The 22,011-nt window shown below is 38.9% G+C and overlaps 1 protein-coding gene across 2 annotated transcripts; it reads left to right on the top strand.

Annotated features, from left to right (window-relative positions):
- Positions 1-14,885: 14,885 nt before the first annotated feature.
- synprb (synaptoporin b) lies at positions 14,886-21,327 on the top strand. Of its 2 annotated transcripts, XM_056253782.1 has the most exons (5): positions 14,888-15,058; positions 17,058-17,176; positions 19,018-19,216; positions 19,771-19,962; positions 20,732-21,327. In XM_056253782.1, the coding sequence occupies exons 1-5, from the start codon at positions 15,035-15,037 to the stop codon at positions 21,047-21,049; spliced, it is 852 nt and encodes a 283-aa protein (XP_056109757.1). In that variant the 5' UTR covers positions 14,888-15,034; the 3' UTR covers positions 21,050-21,327. The 2 variants fall into 2 exon arrangements, with proteins under 2 accessions (XP_056109758.1, XP_056109757.1); XM_056253783.1 differs by lacking the exon at positions 17,058-17,176 and having other exon boundaries at positions 14,886-15,058.
- The last annotated feature ends 684 nt before the right edge of the window (positions 21,328-22,011 follow it).

The following is a 22,011-nucleotide window of genomic DNA, read 5'->3' on the forward strand; positions in this document are numbered from 1 at the left end:
AGGGTAAGTATTTGTACACGTTTAACATACACAGTTAGACACCAATCAAAACTAACCCTTTACTCAGCTTCAAGTAGTAACACTGTTTTGTGTATGGGTCTTTCTAAGTAGACTGACTTGTTTGTGCGTGCACCCTTGCTATCTAGTGTTGCATCACTAACCAGAAGTTTAAGTCTTCTCACCATTCCATCAGATCCAGGGAAAACTTCGACCACTTTAGCTAGCTTCCACTGATTTCGTGGAGCCAAGTCATCTTGAAGCAGAACAATATCATTTATCTTGGTGTTTCTCCTGCTCTTATTCCACTTACTTCTCTGCTGCAAACTCAACAAATATTCCTTCCTCCATCTGGTCCAAAACTCATTCGCCAGAAACTGAACTCTTTTCCATCTCTTCTGAAGATAAAGATCCTCCCTTACAAACTCCCCAGGAGGTGGTGCAATGATGGTGGACTTCATTGTTAGTATATGATTCGGCGTTAATGGTTCTGGTCCCACAGGATCATTGATGTGTTCTGAGGTCAATGGTCGACTATTCACGATCGCCATTACTTCATACATGAATGTTCTTAAAGAAGAACTGTCTAGTCTTGCTGCAGACTTGTCTAGGATGGACGTTAGTACACTCCTTACAGTCCGAATCTGTCTCTCCCAGACACCACCCATATGACTGGAAGCAGGTGGGTTCATGACAAAGGTACAACCTAACTCTTTCACATGTTCTTGATCCATTCCCTTCATCAACTTCAGGAACTCTCCCTTTGCCCCCATGAAGTTGGTACCTTGATCACTATGCAGTTGACTTACATTGCCACATATAGCAATAAGACAACGCAGTGCATTAAGAAAGGCATCAGTGCTAAGATCATCCAGCACCTCAAGATGAACAGCTCGCGAACACATGCAGGTGAAAAGTAGTCCGTATCTCTTCAACTCTTTCCTTCCCTCTTTAACATAGAAAGGACCGAAGCAGTCCATGCCACTATAGGTGAACGGAGGAGTAGCTTCCATTCTTTCTAGTGGCAGGTCAGCCATCCTTTGCTCCTGATTGCATTTCCTCAGCTTCCTACACTTAATGCATTTGTAGATGAGAGATGAAACTTCACTACTGCATCCCAGAATCCAAATACCGTTCGAGGGATTTCATTGATGGTCATGCCACGACCTTGATGTTGCACCTTTTCATGGAAGTGTTTTATGAGTAAACGAGATATATGATGCCCTTTAGGAAGAATGACTGGATGCTTTACATGAGGGTGAAGTTCTGCCTGTGTCAATCGTCCTCCCACCCGTAGGACATCATGGTCGTCGATAAACGGACTTAACTTGTACAGCTTATTGAACTGACATGAATTAACTTCCTTGCCTTGTCTTAGATGCTTGATTTCGTCACTGAACACTTCTTCTTGAACGATACGAATAATAAATTGTTCAGCATCCTTTCTTTCTTCAAGTGTTGTGAAATTGTTGGATCTTTCTACCAAACCTTTCGCACTCCTTGCACAACGTTTGAGTCTCGCTATGGCTTTCACTGCCCTCTTCCAATCTGAAAACCTTTGCAGGCGATCTGACAGACACCACTCTTCTCTTGCCTTGGTCGTAAGAACTTGTGCCCTTTTGAGCTCCGGATCTCCATCATTAATCTCTCCCACATTGATGTCTTCCTTAGGGAGTTCTCTTTGCCATAGGAAACTTGGACCAGTAAACCAGTTCGATCCCATGAGTTCCTTTACGGTGAGCCCACGAGAGGCGTGGTCAGCTGGATTTTGCTCTGAAGCCACATATCGCCATTGACTAGTCTCAGTGCTTGTTCTAATTTGCTGAACTCGATTGGCTACAAATACATGGAAACGTCGTGCATCGTTGTTAATATAACCAAGGACAACCTTGGAGTCGGTCCAGTAGTATTCACGGATGTCATCCAATTCTAGTTCTCTTTTTAGCAAATCACCAATTCTTGTGGCAACCACTGCAGCTGAGAGCTCTAGTCTGGGAATTGTTACCACCTTTGATGGAGCAACCCTAGCTTTACCCATAACGAGAGTGCAGTAGACTTCTCCAGACATGGATACAGCTCTGAGGTATGAACATACTCCATAGCCTGACACACTGGCGTCTGAGAAATGGTGTAGCTCATATTGCTGAACATCCTTGAATGTTGATGGCACATAACAACGTGGTATCTTTACCAAAGACAGGTTATGGAGGTCTCGCAGCCAAGCTTCCCAATGCGGCTTGAGGTCATCAGGAAGTGGTTCGTCCCAGCCTATCTTATCTTGACACATCCTTTGTAGGGTTCTTTTCCCAATTAAAATGAAGGGAGCGACGAATCCAAGAGGATCAAAAATAGAAGCAACTGTAGACAACACTCCTCTTCTAGTAAAAGGATTTTCCTTTACTAGCACTCTGAAATGGAACTCGTCTGCAGCTACGCACCACTGGATTCCAAGCGCCCTCTCTACTTTAGGCTCTCCTAGAGACAAGTCAAAGTCAGTCGCCCCTTCAATACATTTCTCCCTGGGAATTGTTGCGATCACAGTTTTGCTGTTGGTGATGAATTTGTGCAAGCGAAGCTTTCCGGTATTGCAGAGACCCCTGGCTTCCTTTAAAAGCTGGATTGCCTCTGCTTCAGTGTCTACACTTGCTAAGCCATCGTCAACATAAAAATTACGTTGTATGAACTTCACTGTGGCTTGATTAAACTTGCCTTCACCTTGTATGGCAAGGTATTTGAGGCCGAAGTTTGCACATCCAGGCGAGGAGGCCGCTCCGAACAAGTGAACCTTCATTCTAAAAACTGATGGTGGGACTTTCATGTTTCCATCTTCCCACCATAGGAACCTGAGGTAGTCCCGATCCTTTGGAGCAACATGAAACTGGTGGAACATACGCTCCACATCACACATGAAGGCTACTTGCCCTTTCCGGAAACAACACAAGACTCCAACAAGGGTATTTGTGAGGTCAGGCCCAGTCAGTAGATGCTCATTCAGAGAAGTATTCTGAAATCTTGCAGAGCAATCAAAGACGATGCGAATCTTGCCTGGCTTCTGCGGGTTATATACTCCATGGTGAGGTATATACCATGCTGGTTGATTACTTAACTCCATCTCTGGGACCTTTTCAGCATCGCCTCTTGCCATTATGTCCTTCATGAAAGCCAGGTAATCCTTTTGGTACTGCTCATCTCTCCTTAAACGCTTCTCTAGAGATCTGAGTCGATGCTCTGCACATGCTTTGTTGTTTGGCAACTCTGGCCTCTCACCCTTAAAAGGCAATGGCATCTCATAGTGTCCATCTTGCGTTTGCTTAATGCCTTCATTCAATTTAGCCAAAAACCTTAAGTCTTCTTGTGACGTTGAGACTTCCTCATTATCCCTTTCAACAAAGTCCGACTCAAAAACCTTCATTATCTCTGCTGGAGTGATCATCTCCTTTACCTTGTTCCTATGTACAAAGCAGACTTCAGACTTGAGTTTGTGAGATGGATCACCAGCTGGTAGAACTTGCTTCATAATAATCCTGTGACTCACACCGATTTCATCTTGATAACTGTCGTCATGGTTGTATCCAACGATACTCCAACCCAGCACAGATCTTTGTGCAAATGGCTGATTCTCATTGCCACTGAGAACATCTCTGGGAAGTAAGGCTTGAGGACAGTTGTATCCTATTAACAAACCTACTTCACAGTCAAGTGCAGGAGCCATTACATCTGCCAGATGTTCTAGATGAGGCCAGTTCCTTGCGGTTTCACATGTGGGTATATGAGATCTATTTGCAGGTATATAGTCTCTAGTGTAAGTTGTTGGAAGTTTTATTTTTACTTCGGACTGGAACCCTCTTACTTGTAGTCCATTCAATTTGTGACTGGACACAACTTTCGTTTTGGATGTTATTGTAGAAATCTTGAGTTTGACAGGCTCTTTCCTGATATCAAGTGTCTCAGCTGTGTCCTTTAGAATGAAAGTAGTGTCGCTCTGGGTATCAAGCAAGGCATACACTAAAATCTCCTTCCTTGGTTCCACTGTTGTTGAGACATAAACTGGAATGATCGATGAGGTATGAGTGCCGTTCCTTTCTTGAACTACTCTGTTCGAAGTCACAGGCTTAGACTCTTGTACCTTATGTGATTCGGCTGTTCTATCTGCAGATCCGTGATTAACCTTGAACTGATCTTGACTGGTTTTAGATCTCTGTACTGGGGAATTATTTACACGGTCCTGATGTAGGCTTGTTGGGTGACGCTTCTCACATTTTTCACACATGCTCCTAGAGGAGCAGCTTCTGGAGTTATGACCAGTCTTAAGACAGCCAAAGCACAACTTCTCAGACTGTACAAACTTCAATCTTTCCTCAATCGGTCTTTCCATAATCTTACGACACTTATGAAGAGTGTGCCCATATCTCTTACAAAAGACACACGTAAAGCTAGTCCTTTCCTCGTTGGAACTAGTGGTGAATGTCTTGGCAGTTGAGTTGCGATTCCGCTGAAACTTATGATCTTGATCTGTTTGCTTGTACCTTTCTTGCTCTGCTGGCTTTATTGCTTGCAGTGACGTGATAGGATTGCATGCAATTCGAGCTTCCTTGTTGAGAAATTCAACAAAGTATTTGAAATCTGGGAACCCTTTGTGTTCGTCTTGAAACTTGGTGACTGCTCTATTCCAACGTGAACTTAACCAGTCTGGCAATTTGGCTGATATTCTCTGATTTTCAACACAGTCATTCAGAGCTTGTAAACCTTGAACATAAGGCATGGCTGACTCAACACTGCTTAGGAAATCTACAAATTCCTGGAGATCTTTGCTATCTTTGGTAGCAATCTTGTGCCAAGACTGTATTTTGTCACGATAAGATTTGCCAACTACGAACGGATTGCCGAACCGGTCATCGAGGATGTTCCAGGCTGCCGTGTAAGCTATTTCTGTTCCAGCCACAAAATGTCCTTCAATAGCTCTCTTGGCCGGACGAACTACATACTTGCGTAGAAAGTAGAGCTTTTCTTGAGGTGGCAAGTTCTTGCGATCAATTAATGTCTGGAAAGACAGCTTCCAGTCATTATACTTTAGGGGATCTCCAGAGAAAACAACAGGTTCTGGAATTGGGATCCTGTTGGCTGTAATCGCTTCAGCGAGTGCCTTCACAAGGTCATTAGAAGCTTCGTTGTGAGCAGGCAATGAAGGTGACTGAGAGATATGAGCTTGGGGAATTGGTAACCCTTGAGAGGAACAAGAGGGTTGGTTCAAAGGAGCAGTGTCTTGTGCGAGCATGAACGGCTTAGAGAGAGAAAAAGGAATGCTTGATTGAAAAATATAATCTTCTTGTCTTTGTAGAAGAAGAGGAGCAGAACGTCGTTCTTCCTCATCACCTTTGATGCTTTCAGCATAAACCTGCAGCCTTGCTTGTGCTGCGTTATGTCTTTTCAGTTCCTCCAACCGTTCCACTTCCTTTTTCTTTTCTTCCAGCTTTATTTTTCTAACAGTGCTTTCCGAAATAAATTGAGCCCTTTTCCTTGCATTCTCCGCTTCGGTTTCTCTTTCTTGAGCTTCTCTTTCTGCCGTTAACCTTTCAACCTCTGCCTCCAGTTTCCTAATTTCATCTTCATGTTGATGTTGTGTCTTCATTATTTTAATCACTTCTTGTGTAGCCGCTACTTCAGCTGCTGCTTCTTGTCTTTTCTGCAGAGAATCACTGTAAGATCGACTGGAAATCTTGGAAACAGACTTTGACTTACTGGAGGTTGCTGAGATGATGCTGGACACCGTGGCTTCAAACACTGAATCTGAATCAGGCCAGGGAATCTCCTTAGGATCACCGTTGAGAAAGCTCTGAGACTTCTCGTTTGCAGTGCTAGTAATGGCAAGACAAGTGTCATTTTTCCTTCGGATTTCAGGTTCCGGGCTTGTGATGCTTCTTATATCGCCATAAATGTGGTCGACCTCAGACTGAATGGCATTAATGGTGCTCACAACTTCACAAATCAATTCTGCATCATCATTGTTCTTAATGGCTCTTTTCAAACCATTGATGTGATATTTCCACCTTCTATACTTCTGCTCAAAGCTTCTTTCCAGATCATTTAGTCTAGCGTCTTGCAGTGTTTTACCCTTCTCGGTAAGCGTGCGTGCTCGCTGACTTCTTCTAATATCTGGGAGCTGTGTATTATCTGCGTCAACCTGAGGTTGTTGTACTTGTGCAGCCACTTCAACTTGCTCAGTTATATCAGTCTGCTGTGGTGGGATAACCTGCTCTGCATTGTCTACGTCTTGTGCAGTTGGGTATGCAGAGCTGACTTCTTTAGTAGGCAGCAATGTTTTTTCACTTGTGTATGACATGCTAGACCTGTGTTGCACTATAATGTGAATATTCAAAGAGCTCAAAATAAATCTAAAGTTTAGTGTAAAGCGATTATCTCAGCTAGACTTATGTGATTGAATCATGTAAATGATAAAAAAATTGCAGAACTGTCAAGTAGCAAAAGAATGAACTTGTAACTTTTAAAATGTGAATATCAACATGCTTAAATTATAAGGTATGCAAAACACTTGAATATAACAAAAAATTCAAATTTTAGTCTTATTCAATACAATTGCCCATCTATTTAGTCCCTTTAGTTTCTTAATAAGTCAAATGATAATAGAAAAATGTCCAACTTTATCTTAGAATGAGGATGACGGAAATACCAGAACAATTGAAACTTCAGCGACAGTTCACAAGACCTTGTGCTGCTTCCAAGTCACCAACTTTAATAGTGCTTGCTTGTTCAGCCTTCACTTGCCCACTGGCTGCTTCAGTCAGTCAATTGCGATATTTTCATGTTGTACTTCCCTCATTCAACACGTGGCGCCTCTTGATGGCCGTCTTCCTCGTGCAGCTTTACGATCAGATGCTGTTGGCCTTCACCGACGCAGTAAGTGTTCTACTGTACCGCTCTTAGTCACAACACGAAGGCTGAGGTTCTTTTAACTGATGTTTAATGCTCTCTGGACTCAGACATCAACACCGTAGAACTAAAAGGATGAATATACAACAAAAAACACGTATACAGTCAGTTACATAGAAAACACATATGACTTTAAACTCGTACATAAACAGAAAATACATACCACTTGTGCCTGCTTGTGAGCTAAGAGAGGGGGTTACATCTTGAAGCTTCTTGATTGCATGACTTATAATCATAAAAAGAAATACTTTAAACTTTGCGATGATTACATCGTTTTATATAATCAGCAGAATTGTAAAACTCCGACCGCAGTTCTGACTCATTGTTCCGTGGCAAAAAACAGGAAGTGACATACAAAGACACGATGGGAACAAAATAAAATATACCCAAAAAACTCTTAGAAAGAATAATTATTGCTCAAATATACAACAGTTGAGTATATAAATCACAACAAGCATTATAAAATAGTTGAAATATAAAAATGTACAGATTAAACTGATTCAAAGTTGCTGAAATAAATGAGTGTTGAAGTACACAAGCGCCATCTAGTGGAAATAAACATTGTAGACACCCAAAGCTTTGTGACAGCAAACACGTATCATATATTTACTATTTGCACTGCATTGTAGTTGTACCATATCGTATTACCATAGATAAAGGATCCATCAGTTATCTTTGTTATTGCTAAAATCGGGTCAATCACAGAAAATGCTTTTTCCACAATGGAAAGTGTAATCATTAGGCTACTTAGAAATATGAAATGAAGAGTCACAATAACATCCCAGTGCGCAATTGATGTCAATTTAACATAAATATGACATCAAACATTGGTCAAAATAACGTTACGAAATAGGTCAAAAATGAAAGTCATATTGACGTCAAAGTGTCAATGTCAATTTTAAGTCAAGATTTTGACCTCTGCTGATGTCATTTTGATGTCATGCTTTGTTGGCATTTGATGTCAATTCAACATTTGACGTCAGCATGGCATGATGTTGATGTCATTTTAATACTATTTTGATATCATTCAATATCAAGCTTCGATATCAATTCAACATAAATGTGACATCAAACATTGACTGTTTTTCAAACAGTGTCTGAAGCAGTGTTAAAGTTAATGAGATAATTAAGTGATTAATTGAGTGATGATTGGTCATTATTGATGAACACCTGATGTTAACAAGCAGAATCACTGAAGGAGATAATCACAATTTTGCTTTAGCTGGGCTCTTGACCCTAATGATTTTAACTTTAGATTTTGTGTGGCTGCTGAAACTGAGTGGTGAACAGCCAGATGAACAAAGAGTAAAGGTGATCTGATGGTGTTGGTTATGTTTTGACATAATCATTAGAGGTCAAAATCTTGACATCAAATTGACCGACACTTTGACGTCAATGTGACTTTCATTTTTGACCTATTTCGTGACGTTATTTTGACATCAATGTTTGATGTCATATTGATGTTAAATTGACGTCAAGGTGCCCGCTGGGATGACTGATAAATAATATTTTCCATTTTGACTAGGTTATATGATTAATTCAATATGTAGTCTGTATTTTAGACATGTTACAACCGTCCCTGACATGTGTTACAACCGTCCCTGTACACTGGGACGGTTGTAACAGTGGAGAGACTGTATTAAAATTAATTTTGCAACCTGTACATATTTCATAAAACCACTTAAATACATTGTTTCAGCAGTTGACAGATTGAAGTTTATAATATAACAAATTGGTTATTCCAGTATAAAGGGTTTTTGATGTATTGCTAAAAATTGCAAAAAGTGTTACAACTGTCCCTGGTCTTATAAATCTGAATAGAATATTTAATGTCCCTTAAATGTAATCCATTTGAATGACCTAAAACAAGATGAAATAAAGAAGATTTACAAGGAGAATTCTTGTACTTATTCAGTGATAAGTCATGTTTATGCTTTTGCGCTTTGCACTTTCTTTTCTCTCGAGGCATCAGGGGCGGACTGGCCATCTGTGTGATCTGGAGAATCACAGAACGGCCGGTACTCCAGGACGGCCGGCGGGCCGGCCCAACACCCGCCACACACGCAGTCAGCAGACATCCCAAATTAGTTAAAATCTCCCGGAATCTAGTGCGAGCAAGAGCGCGCATGCGTAGCGCGCGCATGCCAAAGAGAGGGAGCGAGCTAGAGACCTTGCGTGTGTGTGCTAGTGTGCGCGTGTGCCTCACGAAGCGCATGTAAGGACCCAACCAATCAATTGTCAGTGTGGGCGGGCTTTTATCTCTACTACTCCCGAACCAAATTAATCAGAAATTATTACTTTGCAAGTTACTTGCTATTGATGATGTTAGGAAGTGATATTCAGCTTGCTACATTTTTAATGATTACAGTAGTTAAAACAGCTAAACTTCAACATTTTAGCTGTAAAATGCCACATGCAGTAGCTAATATTAAGAAATATGTTGTGCTTTTACTTTTAAAAATGTTGGTAACATTACAGTTGATGCTTACAAACTTTGAAGATTTTAAATACAGAAGTTACATTTGTAATGGTATTGCCTATTTTCATTTAGATGTGGTATTATTATTTGTGCAGTAGCTAAGATTTATTACTGCATAAATTAATTAAGATTATTAAGTAATAAATTAATTTTAAGACAGCATGGAATAGATTGTATAATATGTTGTTAGCTATAATTTGGTATAGGATCATGAGCCACAATTAAAGTCTTATGACACTCATGCCAGGCGGTAGGCGTTGTTGTTGTTGTCGAGTTTCCTCGCGCCGATTGCTTTGGGCCGGGCCTAGTCAAGGTCCAGGGCCGTTTTTTGGTCCCAGTCCGTCCCTGGCATCAACTACACATCTGACACGGGTAAATATCTTTTTTTTACAGTCTATGGTATATAGAAAGTTCAGTCCGCCTATGGCCTTAAAGGATTAGTTCACTTTTAAAAAAACTTTTGCTGATAAGTTACTCACCCCCATGTCATCCAAGATGTCCATGTCTTTATTTCTTCAGTCGAAAAGAAATTAAGGTTTTTGATGAAAACATTCCAGGATTTTTCTCCATATAATGCACTTTGCTGGGCAGCAAACGGTTCAAGGTCCAAAAGACAGTTTCAGTGCAAACTGCAAACTGTTCAAATGGCTTTAAACGACACCAGACGATGAATAAGGGTCTTATCAAGCGAAACGATCACTCATTTAAAAAAGAAATAACAAAGTTTAAGTTTTATAAGCTCAAATGCTCGCTTTGCTCTGTTCTGTGTGACTCTCCTGTTCGAACTCGTTCATCAAAATGAACGAATCTTTTTCCGAGTCAATTCTTTCAAGCCATTTGAACAGTTTGCAGTTTGCACTAAAAGTGAACTAATCCTTTAACATTGGTCCCGCTTCGGATGCCACGATGCCATCAAGCGGTGTCTCTGGTCGTAATCAGTCCTTCACTGACCAATCAGCGTCCATTAGCAAAATGCTAGCGTGTTATGGGCAACAACAACTCAACCTGTAAGAAATCGAAAGGACATAAGCACTCGTTCATTCAACTTTCGACCTATAACCCATGTTGAACTTGCAGAACCTACATTCAAATCTGAGATTTCTCAATGACAATCGGGTAAAAGAGACAAATTTAGCCGTCTAGCCCCATTGACTCCCATTCATTTTGCACTCGGACGATCGCCCCCAGTGGAACTCTGGTGGAACTACAACCAAAATTCGGTACAATAGGACTTAATAGGGAGTGGCCAGGCTTTCCGTAGACGGGCTTTGGTTCAACCTAGAGCCATAGAGAGAAAGAGTTGCGACACTCCCATAGACCGCCATAGGAACTTTGGAATGCGGAAGTAACGCGTATCGTGGAGCAGCCAATAGTTCCAAACCAACGGGGTAATCCATCGACCGGAAGTTGAAGCCGGCCGGGTGCCGCCATCTTGTAGCAGAACTTCACTTGCGCTAGCATTTCCATTGACTCCCATTCATTTTGGCATCACTTTGACAGCGAATAACTTTACATCTGAGGCGTTTAAAGACTCCATTTGTCCATTATTTATTTCTAAAGAAACACGACAATGTATACAGAGCTCCATTACCTTCTATGTTACATTATGGCCCCGTAGAAACAGATATTGTAAAAATAGGCTAACGTTTGGGTCATAACCACTCGACTCTCTGTCGCGCTGTACAGAAATTACCGTACAGACAGGAGGAGAAGCTCGCAGGCAATCGGGGGGACGTCCCGTCAAGGGAGAAGCCCATAGATAATGAGTCCATAAAAGCAACGGAATACTTACTCCTGCTCACTCACGCCAAAGAACTCTTTGCCCAAGTTCCCCGTCTCTGCAAGATTAACGTTGGCAATTTTCACGCACAGCTACTAGAAGATTAACGTCTGTCAGACAGGTTGCTCACGTCATCAAGCTTAGTTTGAGTCGGTTTGAGTCTGCGCGTCAGGAACGGAAGTGCTCAAAAATTGCTTCAACTGCAGGTCTCAACTGAGTTCCAATGAGATGGCTCTGTCCACTTCTTATACTGTCTATGTTCCAAACACTGATAGTTTCTCCATTGAACCCCATTCATTTTCAGTGCTTCCGAAGTACGCTCGCTGGTAAATTAATGAAATTACTGTATTTTTTTACTTTTACACACATTAGCCGACCTCTCGTGAATCTAGTCTGTAGTTATATTTTATGTAGGCAGTTTTAGTAAATGTTTATTGGAAGATAATAGGTTAATTGCAGCTATAGCTTACGTGACCAACACTTCACTAACTTACGGTAACTGATGTATATAATATTTTTAATAATATTTTATATGTATGTATGTATATATATAGCCTATATATAATATTATATATACATACACACACACAATTAATTTATTTAAATGGGTTAGGGTTATGCATATATGTGCTTATATGTTTTTAGGAACATAGTTAATTCACTCATTAACTATCTCTCCGGTTTAATTTTATGAAGAATATTTTTCGGTTGAATATTTACCGAACATTGCTGTATATAGTCGTTGCTTTCTACGTTATGGGAGCAGTCTATTTCCCTCCTAAAACATTCATTTGTACATGCACAGCGTAATTATTTATATTTTATGTTGGTTGGAGTTCTGAACGGACTGCAGACCTCTTTGCGTGATCACGAAGCGGAATTTATAAGTAAGATCACGGGAATCAATAGCCTAATACAGCCCAGTTGTGCTAAAAAAAATATCATGAGACGTCCATCATCAGATGAATGACATGGAAAAGTTAAGTTAGAGCCGCTAAAGCCAGTGCTACTACCCATGAGAACATGAACACTAGCGTTTCCCTCCAAAAATATAGCCATAAAACTTATCTAAGTTGTCACCCTGCCTCTCCAAATGCAAAACTGACATTAACAAAATGCAATAACAGCTGAAAAAGTACTCGGGTGTGTGTTTTATTTTATATTTACCGTTTAATAATGCAATCGCTGCTGTCTGTCCATAGAAGAACATGACAGCCCGCGTATGTTTTGGAACTATTGGGGCTTACATGAACCACGTGACAGCCGTCGCAGCGACATCAAAGCGTGTCGCAACTCTTTCTCTCTATGGCTCTGGTTCAACCCAATCGCTCTTTGATAACGTGATGATTGCGTAACTGCAGATCATCTGTCCATCATCGTATAAAGCCCGCCCTGGCAATTTGATTGGCCTGACTAATTCTGAACCGATCATCATAATTACTCCTCAATGGATCGAGTCCAGACCGAACTTCCCGACCAAAAAATGTTGTGGCCGGGTTCGGGCTGGCATCCAGGCTACCATTAATGATGATCAAATTTAAATATGAGTTGTTTCTGGATATTGATATAGGTGTTAGATGTATAATTCTGCCATCTGCTGGTTAGATGTTTTTTTGTAGATAATATAGTTTTAGCCAGAAAGTGTAATTACCATATACTTCCAGCAGAGGCCCCATAGAGATCCATTCATTTTTCTGAATGTGACTTACTGCTCTTATAACAGCTTTTGATATGGATATATATATATAAACATTTTAAAATACATTAAATCAGTACTTTGTCAAAGTTTAGAATTATTTTTGTTGTTGTTTGAGGTCTTTTGAAGTATCTTGTTATTGCAATAATGCTATATAAATTTGCAGTAATGCCAAATAAATTTCCAATAATGCCACATAAGTTGCCACTAAAAGAAAACACTTGATTGCAATTACATATTATTTCAATAATCGAAATGTATAAAATGATTAACTTTAGAATAAGAAATTAATTTTAAAAAAGTAAATAAAAACAAAAAACAAACATATAGAGGCAGATAGGAACAGGAGTGAAGAAACACCTGTGTGTCTGTGTGTGTTTGTGTGCGTGCATGTGTGTGTGTGTGTGTGTGTGTGTGTGTGTGTGTGTGTGTGTGTGTGTGTGTGTGTGTGTGTGTGTGTGTGTGTGTGTGTAATCATGCTCGTTCCACTTTTTTTTTTTTGCTCTAGTGCCAGGCCTTCATTTATGTGTGAACATTTTTAGATTCATGCTGGAATTATTGATTTTATTTGCCAATCTAAAAAAAAAAAGATCTTTTTTTCAGTCACACCTGTTTGTTTGTTTGTTTGTATGTGTCTCTCTGTGTGTATGTGATCTGTGTCATGTTCTTTCCATATGGCATTTGTGTGTGAACATGTTTAGATTTATGCAGAAATTATTGATTTTATTTCCCAATTTCTATAAAATTTCTCTATTGCAGTCACACCTCTCTCTATCTGTGTGTGTATTTGTGTTTGTGTCTGTTTAGGCACACGTGTGTGTGATAATGTTCATTCCACATTGTATTAGTGATCTAGTACCAGGCCTTCATTTATGTGTGAGAATTTTCAGATTTATGCTGGAATTATTGAATTTATTATTTATTTATTTGGCCAATTTCTATAAAAATGCATGCTTTCTGGAGTTACACCTGTTTGTGTATGTGTGTGCAAGTGATAATGTTCGTTCCACATTGCATTTGTGCTCTAGTACCAGGACTTATTATATTTATTCTGGATTTATTTTTATTTTTTTTGACAAATTAAATTATTTTTTTCTTCGATTTTCCCATTCATTTCAATGTGTGGTCATATTGACCCCAAAGGTCATGAGTGTGACTTTTTTTTTATTTACATACCTTTAGAACAACTGAATCAAGCCCAGTTTTTTGTGAGTGTATATAGATAGAAAATGTAGAAAAAGTGACAAAAGTTTATGCAACTGAGATGAAGGGAACCATGTTTATTTACTACAGAAAAGTCATTTGGGGTCATATAGACCCCAAAGATAAAATGATTAACATAGCTTCTTGAGAAGTTAATGAAGTGAATACAAATATTTTATACTAAAATGAAATAAAAATAAGATGATAACTAATTATACGATAATAATTAATTAAAAATAACAAAATTTTCTTTAATTAAATTAATATTGCAAATCTCACAAATCTTGCCACTGGGATTAAATAGCTTATTCCGTGTTATTTTAATAAGTCTCCTATTGAATCGTTCACTTTAACAGCCCAGATATTTAGTCATTAAGCTGTCAAAAATTATGTAGGGAATAAATAATTTACCAAAAGGCTTGATTCCACTGTAATCATTTACAATAATTAAAGACAATAGGGGGCCATTATTGTGGCAGATTTATTTATATTCATAATTATTTATGTTCGGCATGTAAAACACTGATGTAATGGCTGTAATGTGGCCAGGATTACGTACTTATTATTATGCGCTTAATTTAATATTTTTCAATGACTGTGAGTGTATGTACAGAATATGTGCATGGATACACGTGCAATAGGTCTGCATGTGATCTGCCAGGGGTTTGCATATATCATCGTGTGTGTGTGTGTGTGTGTGTGTGTGTGTGTGTGTGTGTGTGTGTGTGTGTGTGTGTGTGTGTGTGTGTGTGTGTGTGTGTGAGTGTATGTATGTGTGTCTTTTCTCTGACACAGAGCAGACACACACAGTTTCCCTGTAGAAGCATCTCCATGGTGTCCACTCGCTCAGTATCTCTGGGTTTTGGCTGGCAGAGGAGCTCAACACTCATTCATAGACAGACAACAGGCTGATGCTTAATCCGTTTCATCAATGTGTATGGTCATATTTGCTCCGGTAAGACCTCTATTTCTCTAAAACCTTCAAGTATTGGTTCATTTTAAAGCATTAGGAACAAGACGCACTGGTACAATTATACCACTTATCTCAAACGTCACTTAGCTATATATAAAAAAAATTGTTTGTTTTATAAATTCTTAAAGTATTACCAGAATAGAAATATAATATGACTATAAAATGTGTCAGTATGTAATTGGGTTTGCCCATAATTTGACAGTAGCAAGGAAAAGTGTCTAATAAAAGTAAAGTTCTGATAATATTTTGTGCAGTTTCTCATGGTTGCATTCTTAAAATAGTCTTTAAAGCATGCAAATACGTCTATTAAAAATCAGGTTTAATTATTAGCTGGTCTTTGGGGTCACAGCATCGGCTCCCTGTTTGTAGTCTCTCTTGCTTGAATAATTCATCTGCTCTTGTTGAAATGTGCAAAAGATCGATGCCATCAGCTCTTTGACAGACTTTACAATGATGAATCTGTGATGTGATAAAAGCAGCGCAATTGCATATTTGTATTTGCACTGTATATGCATATATATATATGTGTGTGTGTGTGTGTGTGTGTGTGTGTGTGTGTGTGTGTGTGTGTGTGTGTGTGTGTGTGTGTGTGTGTGTGTGTGTGTAAATGTGAGGTAATTAGTGTGTGTGTGTGTGTGTGTGTTTGTCTGAATGTGCTGCAACCCCTGGGTAATCTTTGCATAATTCACTGGGTCTCATCTGAGACTCATCAAAGAAGCTACCTTTTTTTTATTCTTTGCTTCATTTGTTCTGTGTATGCATGTTCTAAAGATATCATTTTATTTTATTTTATATGGTATGTCTGTATGTGTGATACTTTTTAAATATTCACACAGTTTTTGGTTGGCTTAAGCCACTTAAGTATTGAGAAATAAATAACATAATATGTGAGTGCAGCAACCTGACTCACTAGCTTAGGACTTCAAAGTTCTTTTGTACTCAACACAAAACGTCAGCGAATAAAAGTCTTGAATCCAAAGTTCTTCGTTTGACTGTTTAATTATGAATTTCAAAACATAAAATAAAACAAAACTCAGGATCTTTACTTTTCTTACAAATTAACTGTAGTTCCGTGTAGGTCAAAAGACTGTGTTGCTCCAAAGTCCAGTGGCTTCTGGCTGCTTCGCAGGATTCTATTTCTTTCATACTAAATCTAACAACCAATCACATTACAAGATCACTGGTCAACTGTTTAAACATTCAAATTTCTACGTTCCATTTGCAACACAGGTTTTCTCAGGTTTTACTAAATAAACTTTTATAAAACTCTTAATAAAAATATTATTATTACTTCCATTGAAATGGCTTCAACATAATACATTATAAAAAATCTCCATTCTCTTTCTCTTACTGTGTCTCTGTCTTCTGTTGACACACACAGACCCAAACACTCAAGTATTCCAGACAGTATTTAATTTGTATATACACAGTAAAGGCATTAAATCTTAATTGAAAGGAGCCGCATCCTTTCATCTGCTGTAGTATCGGAAACAGAGAGAGAGAGGAAGGGGTTGGGGGAAAGAGAGAATAGCAGGAGACTTGGATACATTTCTTATCTAACACCTGTGTCCACTGAGAATAAAGCCCTGGCACTTGCAGTAAACCTCCAGCCTTTTCATTAATTATGCCAAACACAATACAAAACCTGTGAAAAATATTCAATTGTGAGACAAATGTGTTGGTGCCTGGCATCCAGGTCTACAGCAACTGCAGGGGTTAGTGCACTTAAAAAAGCATCTGTGTCTAATTTTGCATGATTAATTGTGCAGCTGTTGGATGAAAGGTCATTTAAATTGACCTTAAATCAGAAAACTGGAGGATAATTAAAACAGAATGTTTTAATGTTCTGTGAGGTTAATTTGTCTCGACTTTGTCTGATGAAGTAAAGCTTCTGTACAGATGGGGAGTCAAGAGAGCTGATCTTTGTCCCCTCCTGTATCATCAGGGCACTTCATTAATATTTAGCTTTTCCCCCCCACAGCTTTGTGCTGTTTTAGCATTTGCAACATGTGGGGGATATTCTGGCCAGATAATGGTTAAAGTGGAATGTTTGGACAAAATCCAAAACAACATCAGCATCAGTTTCAACTACCCATTCAGGTAAGTGTTCTTAATTACCACAATGCAATTTAAGTATTCAAATGTTACACTTTAATTAGGCCTATGTATTATCCGTTGTATTAAAAAGATTTAATTTGATATCTCGATTTTAATTATTTGGTTTTATTAAAGGTATAGGCAATTTTTTTTAAAATACTTTTTGTTGTACTGTGTGGCGAGCAGGACAAGGTCGAGGGCCGTGGGAGGATGGCGCGAGGCTGGCCGTGATTAATGATGAGGTACACCTGCGCGACGCACCGGTCTCGCGCCATCCTCCCACGGCCCTTGACCTCATCCTGCTCGCCATACTGGTTCAAACTCTCTTCACATCCTGATAGCAATCAATAATAGAAATGGTCTAAATATAAAAACATTTACATATACCTTCAGGACCAAAAAATGTTTGCGATATTTTCTGTCGATAAAAAACTATTGTGAAATGACGGCGTTGCCATTATCCGATGTTATGCGACTAAAACGTCTTTTTTTTTCCCTCGCGATTAGTCATTCCAAAAATCATGGCAGTGGATGTTGATCGGTTTACGTGTATCTCAGCCAACGCACTATTCATTATTTTTAATCGAATGAGAGGTAGGCGTGTTATCCAAGCATTAATGGCAAGGAAAGCCCTTATTCTTGGGAGCGGCACATATGAGGTGTTTCTGGGTGTTTCTCCCTCAAATATGCTTTAAGGGTTTGATAAATTGTGGCATTTCTTTGCTGTTTAGAATCCAGTATTCCTGTAATTCTGTTGTCTTTTATGAGTTTAATAAAGAACTCTGTCTCGTCTTCTGTCCAAACATACCGCGCCATCTACGTTAGGTGACCTGCAAAAACTGTTTCCATTGCAGGTTTGCGAAATATTCCCTTTTCGAATTGCCTGAAAAACCACCTCGTGCGAGCGTTACAACATTTTTGCGATATATAGGAGTCTTTGCGAAATTGACGTGTTTCAATTTCAAAGGGTAATGGAAACGTGACTAGTCACTGAGCGGTGCAAACAAACAGCAGCTGCCTTTTTACAGTTCCTCCTGAAGCAAAACAATGAGCTTATGCCGCGTTCCCGCCATATCGTAACCGTAATTATGGAGCTGTTCACGTCCTCAGACACGGATTTATGCATTTCTATGTTAACACTATCAATGCTGAAATGAATCTGCAGCAGTCAGGTGGTATGAGTAAGAGCTCTTAAGTTGTTTACGTTCATTATTATTGTAATGGTATCGTATGTGCAGTGTGTAACTCACTGGTTGTTTGTGCTAGATCTCTCAAGCTTTGATACATGGTAGCCACATCTGTCTAAATAAAACTCACTTGGACGTTTACTACACAATCACAGATTATGTGAGTTAATGTCAAATACCAAGAGTTCTGTTGTCAAAACCTACCCCACTCCTGGGATTTTGAATTCATATATGACCAGCCAAATGCTATTCGCTTTATCTCAGTAACCCTGAGTATTTGGCCACTTGCGCTTGATGAGTAAATTAGTCATTGCTAACTAGCAAACTTATTATTTTGTCAGTAATTGAAATAGCCTTTGCGTGATATTGCATCCACACCAGTAGTTGTCAGTTTAAGCGCAAGGTCGTATTGACAACAGAGAATTACTGAGTGCATCTGTAAGGGTCAAGACATGTAGAATTAAGTCCTTACACTATCCACTGTCAAATCTAAAGTAAACTATGACGTGAGTCACTATTTTTAGAAGATATTTGACACATTAGTGGCACCCCATTGGCACAGTCTTGACTTATAAATGATACAAAAAAAGCTATATTTGTGCTTGAAACTTGTGAAAGCACTGAATTAGTTTTCTGAATAATGTTTTCTCTCCCCAGACTTCAACAGGCACACTTCAATGCTCCTCTGTGTGAAGGAACCAAGAAAGAGACTCTCTTTCTCGAAGGGGATTATGCTTCATCTGTACAGTTCTTCGTCACTGTGTCAGTCCTGGCTTTCCTCTATTCCCTTTTGGCCACAATTGTTTATTTCTTCTACCAGAACAAATACAGAGAGAAGAACAGAGGTCCAGTAGTTGTGAGTGCATTTCACTTAGTGCTGTAAGAAGAAGACTGAAAAACTAAATATAACTTAAAGGAATAGTTCACCCTCTAGCCATCCTAGGTGTCTATGATTTTCTTTGTTCAGCCGAACACAATCGGAGTTACATTAAATAACAGATTTGTAATGGCATTGAATAGTGCCCGAGTTTTTGATGCTCCAAAAAGCGCATTCATCCATCATTAAAGTAATCCATAAGACTCCAGTGGGTTAATAAATGCCTTCTGAAGCGAAGCGATGGGTTTTTGTTAGAATAATATCTATATTCAAAACTTTATAAACTATAATCACTGGTTTCACTATAACCCACTGAAGTCGTATGGATTACTTTTATGATGATGGATGCGCTTTTTTGAACTTCAAAAAAATATTAAATTACAAAGCTGGGAAGAGCCAGGATATTTTTAATATAAAACCGATCGTTTTCGGCTGAAAGAAGGAAGAAATTTTCATTTTTGGGTGAACTACTCCTTTAACCGAATCACCAAGACCCTCGTTCTGTTTTCTCTTCTTATTTGCAATCTTCATAGGACTTCTTGGTGACTCTAGTGTTCTCTAGCCTGTGGCTGGTAAGCTCAATTGCCTGGGCTAAAACTCTGTCTGGGGTGAAGGCAGCCACTGATGTGCATCAAATCCTGCTGTTAATGTCTGCATGCAGAGCCCAGGAGAACTTATGTGAGGTCTTGCAGGAGCCCATCTGGACAAATCTCAACATGTCTGTGGTGAGTAGATTTCTTATTTAGTATCGATATTGGAAAGAGAATATAAAGGAACTTCTTTAGCAATTGATATACACTACCATTCTAAAGTTTGGAGTCAGTAAGATATTAATATATTTATTCAGCAAAGATGCATTAAATTGATCAAAAGTGACAGTAAAGATATTTATGATGTTACAAAAGATAACTATTTCAAATAAATGCTGTTGTTTTTAACTTTCTATTAATTAAAGAATACTGAAAAAGAACGATCCATGTTTGCACAAAAAAAATACTAAGCATCACCAGCATTTTCAACATTGATAATAGTAAAAACTTAAAACATTTAAAAATCTTACCGACCCCAAACTTTTGAACGGTAGTGTACATTTTTACTTTACACCCTTTACATGTGAAGTAAAAATGTACCTATATTAAAAGGTGCATTGTTGACAGGCATTTTGTTTTATAATTATGCTGGCTTCACAACATTTGGCACAGTCCTTCATCCTGTTGAATGTCTTAGTAACCAACTAGAATGCCACAACCGCCTAACAACTAGCCTAGAAACCAGCCAAAGTTCCTTAGCAATCACACAACACCCTAGCAACAACCTAGTAACTGCTGTCTGTCAGGCCTATATAGCTCTGACTTTTTAAGGTTTTTAAAAACGTTTTAAACCTTCAGATCTTGGTAAAGGACTTGACAAACGTTCTTTTCCTATAAAAATGACCAATTTACAAGTAGACAATGTTAAATTCCATATTTCTAATTCATCCTTGTCTGCTTGCAGGCCTTTGGTTTTTTGAACTTCTTCCTTTGGTCTGGTAATATTTGGTTTGCCTACAAAGAGACAGGTTTGCATAAGTCCACCCAGCGCCATCTCTCCAGAACTCCCTCTGAGAAACGCGGCAGCTTCAGGCAGTACAGTCAAACCAGTTTTGATCAATCTGGAGCTGGTTTTGGCCAGAGGCTCTACAACCAGGCGAGTTTTGACTTATCAAGCGGAGGCTTCAGTCTACCCCAAACTAATCTAGGACTGCCGATGCTGTACGGACAGGCGGGGAGTCCCACATCCAGAGGCCCTCTCATATTTGTCAATGAGATGTGAGAGAGACTGTGACTGTGGAGAAGAGAAAGAAAATAGAAAGAAATAACAGCCAACTCTGATGTTTTCTCAGTGATAACACAGATCATTTGTCATTGTGAATTTGATATTTCTATCATGAGACGTAGAAATTGTGATATTTTTGTAGAGATCAGTCCGCATACTGTTATTTATTCGTTTACTGTATAATTAAGTCTTGATTCTAACTTTTACCTGCCCTTATGAAAATCTACCATAGTTCTTGTAATTGTTTAACTGTAGCATTTGGTACAACAAGGCTATACTTATAGGTGAGACCATTGATGGCTCCTCGTAAGGCCAGTGTTGACTTGTTTCTCTTTTTATTGATCTATAGCATTTGTTATGAAAAATAGCACCTACACATTTAGAAATAACTATAGCTACAACATGCCAGTTGGAATCTATTGTGAAATGTATAATTAAGTCACATTGAACTTAAAGTTCTACCTTGATATATATATATATATATATACCTATTTTGCATTTGACTTTACCGTGTCGTATATGGCTGTTGATAAATTGTGATAATTCTACAGTATTTGAATGGCTTTTAGCATTGTATGCCTACATTCTAACAGTCTATGTTTGGCGTTTACTTTTCAACTTCTCCAAGGTACTTTAAAGAGTAACATGGTATAACTATCATGATAGTGTCAAACAACATGGCGTTATCACGGTAGCATGTCCAAAATACCATGCTACAATGTTATATGTGAGGTTTTTCAATGTTCTGCTATGAATAATGATTAATTACCAGTGGACGCCTGGAAAAAGCAAATGGTTTGAGTCAGAGAATTGCACGGAAACCTGCAGGTCCAATCAGAGCTCTCTTCTTAATTAATCATTTTGTTTAACCTCACACAGGTTACATGTGAAATGCATGCAAAAGAGTCTGATAAAATCCAACGCAGTAAAGTCACTCTGTTGTTCCAGTTTATTATAGG

Source organism: Rhinichthys klamathensis, unplaced genomic scaffold, assembly GCF_029890125.1.
Source record: "Rhinichthys klamathensis goyatoka isolate OS25496 unplaced genomic scaffold, OSU_Roscu_1.1 h1tg000109l_1, whole genome shotgun sequence".
Lineage (NCBI taxonomy): Eukaryota > Metazoa > Chordata > Actinopteri > Cypriniformes > Leuciscidae > Rhinichthys > Rhinichthys klamathensis.

Excerpts from the sequence above, each read along its gene's own strand:
- synprb (XM_056253782.1), top strand. The coding sequence starts at position 15,035 with ATGTGTATGGTCATATTTGCTCCG. Across the intron at positions 15,059-17,057 it reads GTATGGTCATATTTGCTCCG|CTTTGTGCTGTTTTAGCATT; the intron begins GTAAGACCTCTA and ends TCCCCCCCACAG. Across the intron at positions 19,963-20,731 it reads CAAATCTCAACATGTCTGTG|GCCTTTGGTTTTTTGAACTT; the intron begins GTGAGTAGATTT and ends GTCTGCTTGCAG.